At 44.2% G+C, this 19,082-nt stretch overlaps 1 protein-coding gene across 2 annotated transcripts in view; it reads right to left on the bottom strand.

The window, feature by feature from the left end:
* Positions 1 to 19,082, bottom strand: part of ASMTL (acetylserotonin O-methyltransferase like) — a 42,599-nt gene that overhangs the window by 15,621 nt on the left and 7,896 nt on the right. For both annotated transcript variants that reach the window (XM_053309600.1, XM_053309599.1), the window contains exons 4-6: positions 17,063 to 17,127; positions 7,323 to 7,384; positions 1,235 to 1,343 (exon numbers count right to left, since the gene is read on the bottom strand). In XM_053309600.1, the coding sequence (XP_053165575.1) occupies positions 1,235 to 1,343; positions 7,323 to 7,384; positions 17,063 to 17,127 (236 nt within the window). The remainder of the gene's footprint in view (positions 1 to 1,234; positions 1,344 to 7,322; positions 7,385 to 17,062; positions 17,128 to 19,082) is intronic.

Genomic DNA, 19,082 nt, shown 5'->3' with positions numbered 1-19,082 from the left:
TCTAGGCTGGTGTACCCTCACACAAACCCAGAGGGCATGTTTCTTCTCTAGGTCATATAATTTTAAGGCTGATTGATGCTTGTCTCATTTTTAGATTCCATGAACTTTTGACCCATCAGAAGCACACGTTTAATTATGAATAAGTGACAAAATCCTTGTAGTAAGAAAAACAGCTAAATCCACCATCAATCCCTCCAGCAACTGTGCTGTGGCAGCATTTGCTTATTGACTTGCATAAAAAGGTCATAATCAGAACATCTGTCATTCTTTGCTAAAAGCCTGAAATTGTTCCAAAAAATCCCTAATGTTTTCCACTCAAATCCCATGGTTCTAGTCATGCTCTTCAAGAGGACACAAAAACGATAGGAATTTTCCACTAATCCATGCATTGCAAACAAATGTATTTTTCCCCACACCAACAAGAGTTACTTGAATCTCACAGCCAGCTATCAGCATTTCTCTGATTGTTCAAATAGGAAAAGAATAGGAATGAGAACCAACCACATGGTGAGCTCTAGACAGGGATTCTTAAGTCTCAAAAGCCACCCCCCACCAAATGGCACCAGAAATCTCTCCGCAAAGTCAAAAAACTTTGGGAGTAGCCTCTTAATGCAGCATGAAGTACTGCAATCAGGAGGGGTGTGGGTTTGGTGTATGCTTAGATACAGTTGCGTGCATCTAAGTAGCACTTTGAATCATTGCTTAAAAGGTCTGGGTGATGTTTGGCTGACAGGAGTGTCATTCTGGAAGGATTAGGAGGGGGGAATAGTTTCAGATATATATTCCAGAAGCCTCTTTATTTCTGGTAAGTTCACTGGTTCTACAGTACTGAACGATTACTTCATAAGCAAACTGAAAGTGGCCTATGCACTTGGTACACATTCCAAAGGCAGAAATCCCTTTGCTTCTGAAAAAAGGAAGTCACTGACCCAAAATTGCTAATATAGCTGTAATCAGACCAGATTTCTGCCATCTTATCCTGTCCCTCCCCACCTACTGAAAAATGAAATGGTGCCACTGGTCATTCTACTCTCAAAGCAAAACAAACGGCGGGTGGAGGAGATACATGTCACTGCATTATGTTCCCAGCCTATTACTTCATGTTTACCTCACACTCACACATTGGCACATGTTCACTATGTACCCATAGTCACTTTCCCCTCATGCTTTAAGCTCTTTTGAGCTATTAGGTCTGGCATTTCCATTCAGGAACACTCCCCATTGTTATACTTACATAGGCTCTCCACTGTGAATATACTCCCATAAGAGTTCTTCTGAAAGTTCAGCAAATTTCACTTTAGTTTCTTCATAGAAATCTGTGACTTCAGTCTCTAGCTGATTATCTAGAAAAATTAAGAAACCAAAGTGTAACTTTAAAGAAAAATGGGGGGGGGGGGGATATTGCAGAGGTTACAGAGGTTGAGAATAACAGCTCTGCATCTCCTCCTCCTCACCCCCACGTAATATAAAGTAAAAGTAAATGTGTGACATTACAGAATTGCACATAGCACTTTGCTAGAGACAGTCAATGAAGTGGAAGGTGCAGGGAAACCTGCAATATTGTTACCACATGCTATGTTTTACTATTTGTTTACTATGTTTATATTCTGCCTTTCTTCAATATGCATGCTGTCCTTAGTTCCCAGACAGTCCCCCTTCTGGGCACTGAGCAGACTCACTCCTGTTCATCTTTAGCAAAGCTGCTAAAACATGTGTCCTCAGATCACAGCTCTTTCGTCAACAATATGGGGGAAAGAGAGCAGGAGTAAGAGTAGACAGCAGTAAGAGAGCCATGGCGGTGCCTTTAGTGGCAGCCATGCATCCTTTGCAATGTCTGTTTATGGCCTGAGACACTGTCTGCTCATAAAGCTGAATAAAGTGGTAAAAGTCCAACATGGACTATACCACTTTAGGCTGCAGGCAGGTGATGCTATTTGTGAATGCTCCCCCGTGTAAAAATAAAGAAACAAAAATACCACCCCCAAACTCCCCAGAACATCCAGACTAACCATGTACTGGCGCAATAGCATTTTCCATGTGGCAAGAGCATTGTTTTCATTGATTACCCTTTCCCTTTGCAGCTGCCTATATTTCTCAAAAGTATGACCCCAAGAATCCCCCCCCCCAACTCCCAGGGACATATTTTTGGTAGGAACAGAGTTTCGTGCACACCTGTGAAGCAGGGGGCTCCTTTAAAGCGCAGGGATGGTGTCCTTACCTCCTCTGGCACTGCTTCAAAAATCACTGGCACAGGGTGGCTGCAGGTGCGCAGGGGCCACTTCCAGTACTATGCTGACTGGGGTGGCAAGAGGGTATACAGCTGCCTCGTGCCAACAGTTTTTGAAGCAGCGCTGGAGGGGGAAGCACAGTGGGGGAGGGGAGGTAAGGATACCCTCCTCGCACCTTAAAGGAGCCCCTGCCCCCATGTTCAAACCAGTTCAAACGCCAGTTTCCAAACTGGTTCGGTGTTCTAGGAATATAATGCTGAACTGGTTCGTGCAGATCACTAACAGAACACATTATTGTGCTATTGTGGTATTGGTCTGGATGTTGGCCCCTGTAAGCAGAAACTTGGTATATCTGGAAGAAAGGTTCTAACTCAGCCTACTGTATTAGTTGTCTTCTTGAAGAAAGGTTGTTTTTAAAATAAAATAATAAATAATAATATGTGATTATAGTCCATTCCATCACCTCAGTTGTATGCATCCAGAAACCTGGCTCTTGGGGGCGGGGGGGGGAGGGCAGTGTTTGAAACTGCTTGATCTCTTGCTGTTGTTATTTCTTGGACCTTGGATTATGAAATGAGTGCTGCTTACGCTTGGATTTTTGTCATCTGATTTTTAAGTTTGTTGCATTCTTTTTTGACTTTAGGTACTGTTAAATGATTTTATGGTGACCAGCTCTGGGTATCATAAGAAAAAGCTTTTTAAAATAAAACCAACAGGTTATATAAAGTAAGTGTTTCAAGAACTCCAGCTATACTAGTCACATTAGGAAAGCGAGACTTTGGAGGTGACAGACTAACTCGGACTGGTTTTTCTCAGGCAAGCACTATTCGGTTCAGCAAAATCATTAAAGTCCCTTTCCTGCATGCAAAAGAGCGGCTCAGTTTAAAGGGATATAGGTCAGATTCACACACAGTGAGCAGCTGGAGCTTTGGCCAAGCCGCTGCAGCTCCAGGTGTGCACATGAGCCCCGCTTCTGGTCTTGGTAATGATATGCCAGGATTGGTGGGTTCATACATCATGCCCAATCTCGACATATTCTACCCTAAATCTGGCACGAATCTGGACAGCTGTAACTGAAACTGTGACAGATGTCTAGCTCCGTACCACAAGTAGGGTAGAATATGTCATGATCAATGGGTTCATACATCACTCTCAATCTCAGCATATGGCTCCCAAGACCGAAAGCAGGACTTACATGTGTGTGTCCAGGGCTGCAGCAGCTTGGCTAAACCACTGGTTCCACACTACATATGAACCCAAGCCACAGAAGCCATTTTAGTACTGCAACAGAGTTGCCAAACATGAGTTTTCAAGAAATTCTTATATTCTATACTATTTAGAATATAATTATATTCTACTATATTATATTTATATTCTTAAAGATTCAGATACAGAAATTTTAAGGCTCTCATGTTGCTAGCTGTGCTTGTTCTGCATGCTCCCAGAAGCCTCTCTGCTTATGTTTCCATTAATACTCAGCTGCTCTTCAGAATATACATAGGCTCTTTATGGTACAGAAACCAATGTTTCATATATAACAACTAATCTTCATTCATTTCTAACTCAGATTAGAATGATTTCAGAACTTAGAAGAAGTATTTGTAGTACTAGAATTCTTCAAAGGCTCATACAGGCAGGGGAGCATGCACTCCCAAAGTTGAAGATATGCAATGAACCAATATTTAACTGTGGTTGTGTGCAATACCTGAACCATCCCAGTTAGTCCAGCTCTTTTCTAGTTACCGAAATGAATAGACAGACAGACAGACAGACAGGATTCTCTTTTTGGACATTTTAATGTGTTTGAGTCCAAATGTGTGGACACATAAAAGACTGGTTCAGATGTAACAGGAAGCCATTGTTTCCTGCTACATTAATGATGCCTCTATCTCTCCTGAGCCCAAATGACCCCTCCTCCCCTTAGCCTCTTGGTTCTGTTGCAGAAGTGTCATATAATCATCTAGGTTTATTTAAACCATGGCTCTGCAACTCACACAGACAACTGTGCTTTAATTCTGGCTTCCAAACCAGGATATGAAGCCAACTTCAAACTCTGGTTTCACCTCTCATTTTGGAAAGTGTTAAAATGGCAGCTCCCAGCTTGCTGCAGTTGTGGTTTAAACAAACCAGGATATTGATGAAGATGAGCCGAGGTGGTAAAGTGAGGGGTAGGAAGAGGAATGCAGGCTCAGGCGCATTAGAATCTATGTTCTACTTACTAGGAAGCCATGCTGCATCTGAACCAGCCCAACGTCTCCCTCATATGCACACTAGCTGCGAGTAACCAAGCCATATAAGCAAAAGGAATGGCATGAGCATGGGAGTGTCACCTTTACATGCTTTACCAATCTTTGGACTGGGGGAGAAGGATTTGCAGTCACAGCCAAGAACATTTCTACATTTGCAGAAAGCTATATTTGCCAATTATAAATACCCATTGGTAAGACATTAGGGTCCAATTTACTAAGAACGTGTTTCATTCATTCATTCAATTTATATACCACCCTTCCTAAAGTGGCTCAGGGCAGTTTACACTAAAATCAAATGCACATAATAAAACAATTAAAATATTTTTTTAAACCAGATTCAAATTCAAATTAAAACTAGATATCATTAAAAGCCAGGCGAAAAAGATCCATCTTTAAGGCTCTCTTGAAGGCCTCCAAGACAGATAATCCTCTTATATGCACGGGGTGCACATTCCACAACCCAGGGGCAACAACTGAGAAGGCCTGATCCCTGGTTATCACCACCAATCCCTGGTTATCACCACCATGAACTGGTGCCACCCAAGGATGGACCCCACCTGATAATCTTAATGAGTGGTGGGGATCTTGAAGAGATCTCTTATCCTTCCAAAACAAGATGTTGTAGTATCCCTATCCAAACTGCAAAAGTTTGTTAATATACTGAAAGCAGCAGCAAAATGCAGTGAGCTAACAGGCTGTAGTACATATCATTTCAATGGTAGTAGCGGGGAAATGCTTGACTAACAAGCAGAAGGTTGCTGTTTCAAATCCCCGCTTGTTTGTTTCCCAGACTATGGGAACTATTGTGTCCCAAATAATATCCAAGATAATATCCTTGAGACGAGGGAAGAGCCTTTTCAATGGCTACACTTCAGCTGTGGAATTCCCTAACAAGGGAGGTCCACCATGCCCTTTCTCTGCTGGCCATCTATCCTCAGGGTGAAGACCTTCCATTTAAACATACTTGTGCCCTTTGGGCTCTTGGTCTCTGGGTGTAAGCTATTGTTTATCTGCTGCTCTACCCAGGGTTTTGATTCCTTTTTATTGTTTTTTTTAAGCCACATTGAGCATTTTGAACTGAAAAGGTGAGGTATGATTTTTTAAAATAAGTACACGAAATGTGACTAGAATCAGCAGTTTTTTTGCGGTACACTCAGGAATGCCCAGACAGATTTAAAACGTTTTTCTTTTGAGCCACAGCCATCATGGCATATTATAAGCTGCTTCTGAAAAATGCCTCAGTTTCAAAGAAGTCTGGCCTTGTGGCACGAAAAGTTGATTTCTAACAAATATAACTTCAAAGCTCCCCTGGGCACATGAAACTAGTTGTGCAGTTCTTATGCCCTCAGCCTTCATTTTGTGTTAGACAAGAAAATAACTGTTCAACTAGTAACATTATTATCCAATTTAATTGGCAGAAGACTGTAGTATTTATATTCCCAAATGGACTCCCCACCCACCCCACCCACTTTTTCCTTTGAATTTTGTTGCTTTAAACAAAAGAAAGGAAAAAACCCACTCTCATGACACTTACTTGTTTTGAGATTTGGAGTTTCTCCCCATGTTTTTACAGATGTTTATTACATTTCATCCCAAGGGGTTACAACTGCAAGGACAGCACACAGAAACAAGACACTTCCAGCAGGGACATTTATGCCAGATGAAGATTTTATTAAATGCCAGTGATTGCAACAAAATCAACCTTTGGGGGGCTTTGGACTTTAACTACTACAATGGTTCTAGCTGCCAATGCAGCTGCCTACAGTCTCTCATCTTCATGCCCTTCTCCATTACTGCTGCCAGAACTGACTGCTGCTCACCGAGTTCATTTAAGGCTATTAATAAAAGTTGAAGTCACATTGCCAAAATAATCCCTGAGGTTCATTTTGTCCTCTCTTGCAAACATTTATGTATTCATTATTAACAAGCACTCATTTGAGGCAGACATTTGGGACAATTATCTGGATTTTCTGTAAATATAATTACAATAGGTTTGGCCAAGTTTTGAATTTGATACTTGTGCAAATGGAATCTATGAAGAGATTCCAATCAAGCCACCTACAATAGAGACAGTAAAGTTTGAATGGATACATAATAACTCAATTAAAATCAATGGGACTTTTACTATGGATTGAAGGGAACTGGACAATGTCCAATTCTATTACAATTAAGATTATTTTGATGTTCTGAGCCATGCTTAAAATGCTTATTTGTTGTAAGCTGCTCTGATTTGGAACAAAAGACAGGCTGGAAATTTAAAAATTGAAGAATTCATCCTGTACTAAAAAAACTCAGTTGTAAGAACAGTTATCCAACTATACATCTCTGTAGCCACACTAGGTATATCCTGTACCCATTTGACATCAAGATCTCTATCTTCCTCCCCTGCCTATGTAAACAGCATATCAAAGTTTTCCTTTCAGGCATCCTCTCTCAACATTTGGTTACCTAACTCGGTTTCGGCTTCCTGCCACCCATTTAACAAAATTTGATATAGACTAACCAGTCAGTGGAGCTATTCTGACTATCAGTGGAAAGTGGGCTAAGGGTGCTTAGCCCGCTGTCCACCGATCGTGAGACTCACCGGGCTCACAGCTGATCAGTAACACCATCTACACCCTGGGTTGAGGATGCTCAATATTTCATTAACTTTGCAAACAAATGAGGATCATGATCTCTTTCACAATCTTATTGAAATGTAGCCCTTTAGAAACAAAGTACACCTCAGCATAAACAGATAGAAGCAAATCAAATTCCAGATGAGCTCACAGTGAAAGAAGTAAGCAATGCTGTAGAGCCAATGAGATCTGGGTTTGCCATATTCATACTAGTTCTTACCAATTACCTTTACTGTTGCAATGAACAATTGCAACTCCTGTGAAGACACTGTGCTCCTTGCCACTTAGCCTATTAAGAGGAATAGATATATTTAGGTTGCAGCCATTTGGCAATAAATACCAGCTTAAATTCTATTAACTCTTGCATGCAAGATAAAAATTATGTCTGTTTATGAATACAACAATGCTGGCACACTACCTGGTTTTAAAGTCTCAAACTGACTCTGAATGTTAGATTTTCATTTCAGAGCAATGAAGAATTAAAGAAAAAAATGTCACCAAGAAATCAGAGTCACTTTAGTGCATTAATACATGAAGCCTTTCAAATCCTACACACTGCAGTAGCATAGACTGCTAGTCAAATATATACATTACATCACTTCAACACGCTTCATAAAGAAAATAAAGGTATAGATGCAGATATAAATACACTAGTAAAAGTCTTCCTGAAAATGCTAAGTTGTCTGGCTTTGGAAGTTTTACTAGAGCTTGGTTAGGCAAGCTCTGAGACTGAGCAAATGTCTCTTCCCAAGGCTTAGGGAGCACCTTTGGTTTTGTCCAGATATATTTAAAACGTTAAACCCTTCTTTGTGTGCAAGTACTTTTTAAATCTGAGTTAAAGTGCTGCCTACAACTTAGGCTAGAAATAGGCATTTGATAATAAACATATGAATGTATTTGGGTGTTTTCTACATTTCCCCTCTTTTGCTGTTGCCATATAGAGATGGTGAACTTCTCTGAGCAAGAAAGAACTCTGGCAATTTAAAGAGCTTGCTCCTGTGAAGGAAAGACCTCTTCCTACTTTGTTTTGTGGGCTGTATTTTGTGTTTTGTGCTTGCCTATAATAGAATCTATTATATATTTTGAATAATTAGTTTGTGCAAAATAAAGTCATACTTATTTCTTACATTTCTATACTACCCTATACAAAAGAGTCCCTGGGCAGTTCACAATCTAAAAACCATTAAAACATTGACACAATTAAAACAATTTAAAAATACAAATAAAAGCTTTAAAACCCAAAGTTTTAAAACTATAGACTAAAAGCCTGGCTAAACAGGTATGTTTTCAGGTCCTTCTTAAAAACATTCAGAGAAGGGTAAACTAAATTCATTAGGAAGCACGTTCCAAAGTCCCAGGGCAACTCTAGAAAAGGCCCAGTTTTGAGTCGCCACCAACCAAGCCAGTGGCAATCCTACCCGATGACCTACAGATACCAAATTTTGCATACACAATCATACCACTGAAATTAGCTGAAAGCACCACTTTTTATACTGATACAGGAGGACCTCAATATTTGTAGGGGTTCTGTTCCCAGCTGCAGCCACAGATATGGAAACCGTGAATATCAAGCTAGAGTCAATGGGATCACATGGGTTAGGTTCCTGGTCAGCCAGAAATTGCTCAAAAATGGCTGAAAATCAGCCAATTTGGGGGGAGCTCTTTGTTAAGCTTTGCTGCTACCCTCAAGTCGTGCTGTGCTCTGGAATGCTTCCAAATCAACCAAAAATTTCCAGGTGTTCTTAGTTTTTTTCCTTAAACAGAGTCATTTGGTGGCTCCGAAAAACAAAACAGCAGCCAGAAATGACCTCCACGGTTATTTCCAGCCATTCCAACCGCATCTTTTTTAACAACATATGCCGAGGTCGGGTGTCTTTTTTGCGAATGCGGTTACACGAATCCACAGATAAACAGGTTGCTTACCTGTAACAGATGATCTGGAGGTGATCCGTTGTATTCATAAAGAATGGGTTCTGCGCCTGCGCAGGGACCTCGCGGACCGACTGACTAGCTCCTCGCGACGCCTCCAACCGCCCTGCACGTGATCGTGTCCATACTTTAATAGGCGGTTGGGGCGTGTCTTCCTCAGTTTCTGCAGACCGCCAGACACCGTCGTGCATACTGACGATCCTTCTTGAAACTTCAATTTCACCGCCTTGATGTTGCGGGGAGGCTGGGTGGGTATTATGAATACAACGGATCACCTCCAGATCATCTGTTACAGGTAAGCAACCTGTTTATCTGGATCGTGATCCGTTGCATTCATAAAGAATGGGTGATTAGCCAGCTTCCCGCTTTGGCGGCGGGTCATCAAGGCAGCACCCTCTTCAGGATACTCCGACCAAACTCTGCATCTTTCGCTTGCCGTATGTCCAAAGCATAATGCTTCACAAAAGGATGACATGAGGCCCATGTGGCTGCCCTACAGATCTCCGGCAGTGGCACACCTGCCAAATTTGCTGCTGATGCTGCATAAGCCCTCGTCGAATGCGCTTTAATAGAACTTGGGGGTGTCACACCCTGAGCATTATATGCCAGCCGCACGGCACGTACAATCCACTGCGCGAGCCGCTGACGCGTCACTGATAAGCCCTTAGGCTTGCCACGGTAAAGTACAAACAACTTGTTCGTTCTCCTTATGGACCTAGTGGCGTGCAGATAATACAGCAAGGAACGCCTTACATCTAGCGTATGCATCTTGATTTCCAACTGCGTCTGTGGGCTTTGGAAGAACACGGGAAGCACGATATCCTCATTGATATGAAACTCCGACACTATTTTGGGCCTGAACCTAGGATCCAGGCGCATCACTACTTTCCCTGGGTAAATTTGGGTGTAGGGCCGATCAGCCCGTATCGCAGCCAATTCGCCCACCCTACGTGCTGACGTCATTGCTATTAAGAATACAGTCTTTAAAGTCAGCATGCCCAAGGGTGCAGCCCCCAAAGGTTCAAACGGTGCTTCCGTCAATGCATTCAAAACTAAAGTTAAGTTCCATTGCTGAACGGGACGCCGAACAGGTGGGTACATGTTATTAACCCCTTTTAGGAATTTCTTAATCTTGGGGTGTGAAAACACAGTCTTTCCATCCCAGCCACCATGCCCGGCAGATATAGCCGCCAGGTGCACCCGAAGTGACGAGTTTGCCAAGCCGGACATTTTCAAGGTCGTCATATACAGCAACACCTGCATGATAGTCGCCCGTTTAGGGAAGAATCCTTTCCTTCCCGCATAGCTGCGAAATCTCTTCCATTTACTATTGTAATTACGCCGAGTTGAAAGCCTCCTACTATTAAGTAGGATCCTTTTCATTAACCTATCAGCCACGCTGTCAGCTTCAGCGTGTGTAGTTGTGGGTGTAAGATCATCCCCCTTTCTCGACTTAGCAAGTCCGGGTAAACGGAAAATTGGTGATACCGGCCCTTCGACAGCTTCAGCAGAAGAGCGAACCACGGTTGTCTGGGCCACCATGGAGCCACCAGAACCCCCTGCGTCTCGTCTCTGAGAATTTGCGCTAATACCCTGGGGACCAGCGGTTGTGGGGGGAACAGGTAATATAGGCCCTCCCTCCAGAGAAGCTGGAACGCATCTCCCAGTGAGTGTTTGCCATGTCCTGCACGAGAGCAATAACTCTGACATTTTTTGTTCGCAGCAGTGGCAAACAAATCTATTTGAGGCGTACCCCACTTCTTGAACAGCGGCCGAAGGTAACACTCGCTCAATTCCCATTCGTGCTGCTGGTTCAGCTGAAACGATCTGCTCAGCATGTCTGCCTGAACATTGTCCTCCCCTTTGATGTGCAACGCCATAGGGCGTATGGAGTTCGCAATACACCAGGTCCACAGACGCTGGCTCAAATGACACAGGGTTCGGGACACCGTTCCACCTTGTTTGTTGAGGTAAGCTATGGCGGTTGTGTTGTCTAGGTTCACTTGTACAACCCTTCCCTGCAACTGGGGGCGGAAAGCCTTCAACGCCAAAAACACCGCTAAAAGCTCCAGATAATTTATGTGCTTCAGTTTTTGCTGTGGAGTCCACCGACCCTGTACTTGACAATGACCACAATGTGCTCCCCAACCCCATAGGGAGGCGTCCGTTGTCACCCAAAGGGATGGTGTCCAGGGTCGGAACTCCCTTCCTGAGAGTAGATTGTCTCGTTGAATCCACCACCGTAGTGACCTCAGGACACTGACAGGGATGAGTAACATCTTTTTCTGGTTGTCCACATTCGGACGGAATTTGCGGAGGTACCACAACTGAAGGTCGCGCATATTTAGACGGGTGTAAGCTACAGTAGAGTTGCAGGATGCCATTAGCCCCAGAAGCCTCTGGACGGCCTCCGCTGGTTGACGTGGCAACTTCTTGAACAGAAGCACTAAATCCCTTATCTGTTCGTACCGTGACTCCGGCAGAAAAGCCCGCTTCTTCGCCAAATCCAGTATCGAGCCTATAAAGTTCACTTGCCTTTGGGGGTCTAATTTGGATTTCTTCCAATTCACATTGATTCCCAACTGTTGAAGCAGTTGCAAGACCAATCGTGTCTGAGAAAGTAACCCTTCTCTGTCTGCGCTCACCATAAGCCAGTCGTCGAGGTAAGGGTACAGCCTTAGGCCCTCTGTTCTTAAGAACGCTACGACTGTTGCCATCACCTTTGTGAACACACGCGGGGCTGTTGAGAGCCCGAATGGCAAAACTGTGTACTGGTACGCTGTATCGCCTACTGTGAAACGAAGGAACCTTCTGTGATTCTCGCGAATCCCTATGTGAAAATAGGCATCCTTCAAATCCAAGGTGATTGCCCATTCTTCTTTTAGTAAGAGATGCAGAATGCCCTGTAAAGTGACCATTCTGAACTTCCTCGTCTCTATATAACAGTTCAGCTCTCTTAAATCCATTATTGCCCTTATTCCCCCATCCTTCTTGGGGATCTGAAAATATCTGGAGTAAAACCCCCTCAGTCTGTCCATCCACGGCACACGCATTATTGCTCGTTTCTCCAGCAGTACCTGCACTTCGTCCTGAAGTGCCAGTGTTGACCTGGTGTATTTCACACCCTGGAAAGGTGGCAAATTCTTGAACTCTATTGCATAGCCATAAGTTATAATTTTCAGCACCCACTGATCTGATGTTATGTTGTGCCACGCATTGGCGTGGCGTGCCAATTTGATGGATACATTGGCTAACGCGAGGCTGTTCTCGGGAGCCTCGGGTACTCTGGCTAATGCGAGGCTGGTGTTGGAGGCCTTTGGTATTGTAGTTGGTGTCGATGTGCGGTGTTGCAGTGGATGGACCTTCACTTCAAAGAGACTGCTTTGATTGGTCTTTAGCAGCCCTCTGGCCTTTAGGTTTCTGATAATAGGGCCTATTCCTTTGATAAGGCTTGTTTTGTCTCCTGTAGTCTCTTCGATCCTGTTTATTAGAATACCTATTTTGCTGTCTTCCGTAGGGGCGACTACGAGACTGCTGACTAGCTGAAGAAGTGGATGTCATGAACGTTTTTGCCGTGACCTTCATCTTTTTCCAGGATTCCATGGTGTCATCCGTAGAGTCTGCAAATAGCCCTTTCCCATCAAAGGGCAAATACTCAATTTTATCTTTCATTTCTGGCTGTAAGTTAGTAGACCTCAGCCACGCGTGACGCCGCAAAGTAATAGCTGTTGCCATTGCCCGCGATTCCGTCTCCGCTAAATGCTTGTACGTGCTCAGCAACTGCCTGGTCACCACCGTAGACTTTTCATAGGTCTGTGCTAGAGCCTTTTGTAAATCATCTGCCGACAACGTGGACGAGTCCTGGAAAAAAGTGTCCCACAGATGGTGGGCATATCGTGTCATACATGCAGCATAATTAGCGATTTTCACTGCTAAACTGGATGTAGAATAAACTCTACGTCCCAGGACATCAAGCTTTCTCCCCTCTTTATCAGCAGGGGTAGTATGGCGTTGTGCACCCTTTGACGATGCACACTCCACCACTAAAGAGTTCGGGTCTGGGTGCCTCACCAGGTAAGTGTTATCAACTTCTTGCACCCTATACAAACTCTCCAACTTTCTCGAAGTGGGCGTTGAAGTCCTCAAAACAGTCCATGCCGACTGTGCCGCCTTCGTAATTGCCGGAATCATTGGTAGCGACACAGGGTGAGTGACCTTAGCTTTTGCCATCATATTATACACAGGATCTTTAAGATCTAAGACTGGTAGCTGAATTTCCAGGCCCAAAGCTTCCGCCATCTCACGTAGTTGCGCATGGTACGCTTTCAGTTCCTCTGAGGGAGAGAGCGAGGTACCCGGCGCAACCTCCTCTGGAGGGTCAGGCTCTCTGGGCTCGTGCATGGTGCTTGCCTCAGTGTCTGACAAATATGATGTGTCTGAGTCGCTGTTCCTACTGCTTCCAGTCTCATGTGATGAAACACACTGCGTAGCAGGGACAAGGTTAGAAGGTGCCCCTTGCAACGACACCTGGGGACGTATGGATTCTGAGCGGTGTGGCAAGGACGGGTTATTTTGCAGCAACCTGGCCTCCAATGGGCGCTGCCGCTGTGGCAGTGGATCTTCACGAAGCGACTGCTGCGCCTTCCAAATTTTGTATTCCGCATAATCTGGTGGAAAAAACACTTCGGGGTTGTGGCGGAAACCACAAGCATGTGTGATGCGGCCCACAGGAAGAGACGTGGCCGTTGATGCATCTGCCGTTCGTGCCCGAATAGGTATCGGCTTCGGCAGATTATGATGTTCCACCAAAGGAGTCATGAGCTGTCGAATGGGACTCGTGGCTGCTGAAATGAGTCGAGTAGTCTCTGGAGTATGCACGGAGGGTCGCCCTGGAGACGCAGACGGAGTCTTAGGCACTGCTGTCCCACTCAGCTGGTCGTAGGTAAACCCGTGAAAGGTCGACCCGGAAGGCGTGCCTTCACTAGAATCCAATAAGGCCAACAATGGAGTCCGAGTTTTCTGCACAACAGTTTGTTCCTGCATGACTCCCTCACCAAAGTCCATATAGTCCTCCGAATGATAAGTCACCCTGGGGGACGCCGGAGAGTGAATTGGGGTTCTTGCAGGAGTTAAGTCCGCCACCAGCCGGTGTCGGTCTCCAGTCTGGAAAACACTCGGTGTTGAAGCAGTACATTGTTCTGGAACCTGAACTCCCGCAATCTGTGTAGACGAGGCTTGGAACTCCGACACCTTCGGTATCGAGTCGAACCCCATCGACGCCGACAGCAGCGGGTCTATCGATGTCGATGGGGAAGTCGACGCCGGTAATGCCCGATCTCTAGATTCTCTTCGATGTCGAGCTTTCGATGCCGACGCGTGCTCGTGCCTCGACGTCGATCTCGACGCCAACCTCGATGTCGATGGCGAACCTTCCGATGACGGGGAACTTTGTTGCACCCATGGAGACGGAGTCACCTTTAAAGTAGTATCCCAATCTTCCGCCTCGGTCTGTAAACCCGTCGGCGAAGGAGTCCTACTACGGACTCGTGTCTTTTTGGATCTCTTCCTCGGTGGCGAGGAAGCGCCCTCTTCGTCTGTGGAGGAATATCGCGCCTTTTTGTGTTTGCGCCTCTTCTTCTCCACACTCCCGGGCCTTTTAAACTCCTCTTCCATAGTGGCTTTAGACTGCGATGAGGCAGAGTCCACAACAGGAGGAATCGAAGTCGACGGTATCGTAACGCTCGTTACCGACATCGATGTCGAGGGCCCCGAGCCCGGCCTCGGCGTCGGGGGTCTAAGTGCGTCCTCGTACAGTGCCGCCCGCAAACGCAATGCCCGATTTTTCAAAGTTTGTTTAGAGAAAGAGCAACAAATCTTGCAGTTCATCGGGTTATGTTGCTCACCAAGACAAAGCAGGCAGGCATCATGTGTATCCGTTGATGGTAATTTTGCTCTGCAGTTAGTGCAGCGCTTGAAAGTTGTTTTAACCGCCGCTTTCGACGCCATAGCACTCAGCGTCTCACGGCCAATAATAATGTTCCAATTTACAAAATTCTTAAGGGATATCCAAAAAACGTAGTCCAAAACAGTCCAAAGGTCAAAGCCAAACGTAGTTCCGAATCCGTTCCAGTCGTTGTACCGTGAAAAACTATTAATATACCGAGGAGCAATCGATCTGAGGTTTAGACGCAATGGCGGTCTAAAAGAAACTGAGGAAGACACGCCCCAACCGCCTATTAAAGTATGGACACGATCACGTGCAGGGCAGTTGGAGGCGTCGCGAGGAGCTAGTCAGTCGGTCCGCGAGGTCCCTGCGCAGGCGCAGAACCCATTCTTTATGAATGCAACGGATCATGATCCAGATAACAAGGTTTCCTTGTATGTGCTCAGTGAAAATTTAAGTAATTATTCTGGATATCATACTTCCCGTTACGTACAGATATCAAATTTTGCAAGAACAATTCTGCCACTGAAATTAGCTGAATACACTATGTTTTACACCAAAATATGCTGGAGGAAGGTATATTTTGGGGTAAAAGCATATTTTGGTGTAAAACATGTTTCCTAACCAAGGACAATTAAAAGACATATCTTGAGAAAGGAATTCTCACTGACTTTCTCATAATTCTCGCTTACTTTCTCATACAGTGGGCCAATATAGACAGATGTTATACAGGTGCTACTGCTACAATATAATCAATGAAGTAATAGCAGAAGAGAGTACTGGGCTGTATGTTCCCTGCCTTACCTTCTTACTATGTAAATAACATTCAAACACTGCTTTACTGTGTTTCTCTTGAGGTGTAATTTCCCTCACCCCAAAGACTATCCATCTAGCACAGGTGTCTAGACCAAAAAACCCTCTCAGATAAGATCTTGTTCAATTTTTATACAAAAGGTGTGTGGGGGAGGGGAGCTTAGTCCAAAAGCTTTTTAAATGCTTTGTTGATATAACCTGAAAGTATTGTTTCACTTGCTCTCTCACATTTACAATTATAACCTTTGCTTTCAAAATCCTGGCCATGAGTCTAATATTTTAAGGTCATTTATATTTTTTAACATAGCAAGCGCAACCTAAATATTCCCCATTTTTCTTAATGCAAACTTATTAAGTATGTAAGGAGATACATACTTGATACTAGCTTTTCAACAGGTTGTAACTCCTTGCAGTTTAATGTATACATTTCAGGCACTAGATTTGCTATCCACCTCCTGCCCCAATAAAAACATTTATACCAAATAAACTGAAAAAATCAACGAGACAGGGGTCCCTCCAATTTTTCTCATCTCTGTGCGGAATGAGTTTTGCTCTGGGCAGCAATATCAAGGCAGTGTCTGCACACCTGCATTCAGAATGGGGCCTTCCTGATTCAACCTGAGCAGGATCTAAAATGAACTGAGCGGACATCCAAAAACTGGTGAGCACGCCCATGTGTGCACACATTAGAGGGAACAGTGGACTAGATCATCATAGGAACACAGGAAGCTGCCTTATACCAAGTCAGACTATTGGTCCATCTAGCTCAGTATTGTCTACACAGACTGGCAACAGCTTCTACAAGGTTACAGGCAGGAATCTCTCTCAGCCCTATCTTGGAGGTGCCAGGGAGGGAACTTGGAACCTTCTCCATGCAGTTGCTCTTCCCAGAGCAGCCCCATCCCTTCAGGAGAATATCTTACAAGGCTCACATGTAGTCTCCAATTCAAATGCAAACCAGAGCAAACTCTTCTTAGCAAAGGGGACAATCCATGCTTGCTACCAGAAGATCAGCTCTCCCCTCCTTGTCTAAGGACCACTGAAATCAATGAGACAAGTAAGTCATTACAAGTAAAGTCCCACTAATTTCAATGGAACTTAGTCATGACTAAATTAGCCTTGATGCAGTCCATTATAATTACTCATGTGGAATCTTATTCTCTGGGCTCAACATGCCAATAATTGTCTATACCTAACCACATAAGCCACATAAATGTAATACAAGTATAAATAGTGATGTAGGAAGTGCATATTGGTATTTAAAATATTAAAAGTATAAACCTTGAAAGCATCTTATATGCATCTTGCTTGTCCACTGGTTTCTCCAAGATCTGCTTTTCTATGGTCTGAAAGGGAAATATATAGAAATGAATTTTAAAACTGTACTTAAGTAGCTCATTAAATGGATTTGTTTAATTTTCTTCCTTGACAAGGTGTCAGAGTGTCTAGTTCAGGGCTGCTCAACTTCGGCCCTCCTGCAGATGTTGGCCTTCAACTCCCATAATCCTTGGCTATTGGCCACTGTGGCTGGGGATGATGGGAGTTGTAGTTCAAAAACAGCTGGGGGGCCTAAGTTGAGCAGGCCTGGTCTAGTTCCTTGAGGATTTGCAGAAGCTAGCCTCAGAGGGTCTTCTCTACAGGACTAGGGTCAAAGATCACTTCAGTGAGTAGGTGGGCAGAGTTAGACATAAGCAGAAAGTTTTTATTTCAAGGATTGTCAATCACTTGTAGAAGAACCTTGCTTCCCGAGCCTCTCACAAAAGCGATGGAACTGTACACTCCTGCAATGGCAGAACATCACAGTCACAACTGCTGCAATCTTGTTAGCGTGCACACTGTGCAGGAAAACAGGCTGCCGCATGTGGATCCCTTACCAGATTAGGAACCCCATCCACAAATGGGTGCTGCACAGAGTTCCCCCTCATATTCATTGGTTCAACATGTGCAGCTGCATCAGAATCCACTTATAGCCCTAATTAGTTATTTAGAATGAGAAGTGGGGATGGGATTTATTTCCCCCCCCCACTCTCTGCTGTTTAACACAATCACCCAGGGGTGTAACAAGGCTGGAGTGGGCCCAGAGACAAAATTTTTAAATGGGCCCCTCACTCATGCACACACACACACACACTTCACAATATATAGTCATGTGACTTGCCTCTGGGGGGCCCCTCGAGGCGTGGGGGCCTCCAGACAGCCGCCTCCCCTTGCCTAATGGTAGTTACGCCCCTGCAGTCACCAATTTTCTGCTTTTATAAGCAGCAAGACTGGAACCAATAACCACAGAGCCTCTAGCTGGAGCATTGCTATAGATGAATGGAGGTGGGGGGAAACAAGTGTCCCTGGGCCCCAGGTGGGGGGAACATTGGGTAAAAGCTTGCTCTTCATTCCTCCCCTTCCATATCCCCAACTTGGTGACATGCTGTTGACTCCCGAGGACTCATCTTGGCTTCAAGCAAGATAAATCCTCTTGGTGGCGGGTGGTGGGGGAGTGTCAGGCAGCATCCCTCCCTCCTCTCCTCATGTCTAGCTGGCTAGTGCTCAAGTTCAGCCACTCCTCCCTCAGCGTGACAGGCTCAACAGCAAGGGATATATCATCGAGCATCAGGTAGCCAATTACATGGCCAAAACGAGAGAGAGATGCTCCTGACACTCTTCCCCTCTCTCTCCCTCCAAAAGTTGAGTTAGAATTGAAAAGAATTTCAGTTAAAAGATCTTGGGGACCCTTTCTAAATCCTGTCTTCATTAAAAAGAAGGGAGGGAGCAAGGCAGAAGCAGGGGGCATCTTCACTTTGTCCCAGGGCTCACTTCAACCTTTCTAAGACCCTACCTCTACCTACCATTTTGCATGAACTCAGAATGGCACAAAGGGGAGAAGAGAGCACCATACTCACTATCCAAATTGATAACATCTATTGTCTATTTTGAGGAGTTTCTGCAAAATAAAGTCATACTTCCGGATTATCTACAGATACCAAATTTTGCATACATAAGCCTGCCACTTAAACTAGCTGAATGTACTACATATTATACCAGAAAATGCTGAGTGAAAGGTTTAGTTTTTTAAAAATATATATTTTTAGCAGAAATGTTGAATATAATGATCATTTGTAAACCATTATTCTCAGATTTAACTGATTTTTATAATCTGTTCAATAATTCAAAAATGGCACCATGCCCAAGAGAAGTAGTAGTTCTCAGGTTCAAATCTACTATGTATGATACTTATTCAATAAAATGAATAGTGTTTGAAGTGGAAATCCTACAAATTTAAACCTGTTCTTTTAGTTTGCTTTTACAA

Source organism: Hemicordylus capensis, chromosome 3 (assembly GCF_027244095.1).
Source record: "Hemicordylus capensis ecotype Gifberg chromosome 3, rHemCap1.1.pri, whole genome shotgun sequence".
NCBI lineage: Eukaryota > Metazoa > Chordata > Lepidosauria > Squamata > Cordylidae > Hemicordylus > Hemicordylus capensis.
Note: the sequence above shows the minus strand (reverse complement) of the source record. Positions and strands in the feature narration are given on the sequence as shown.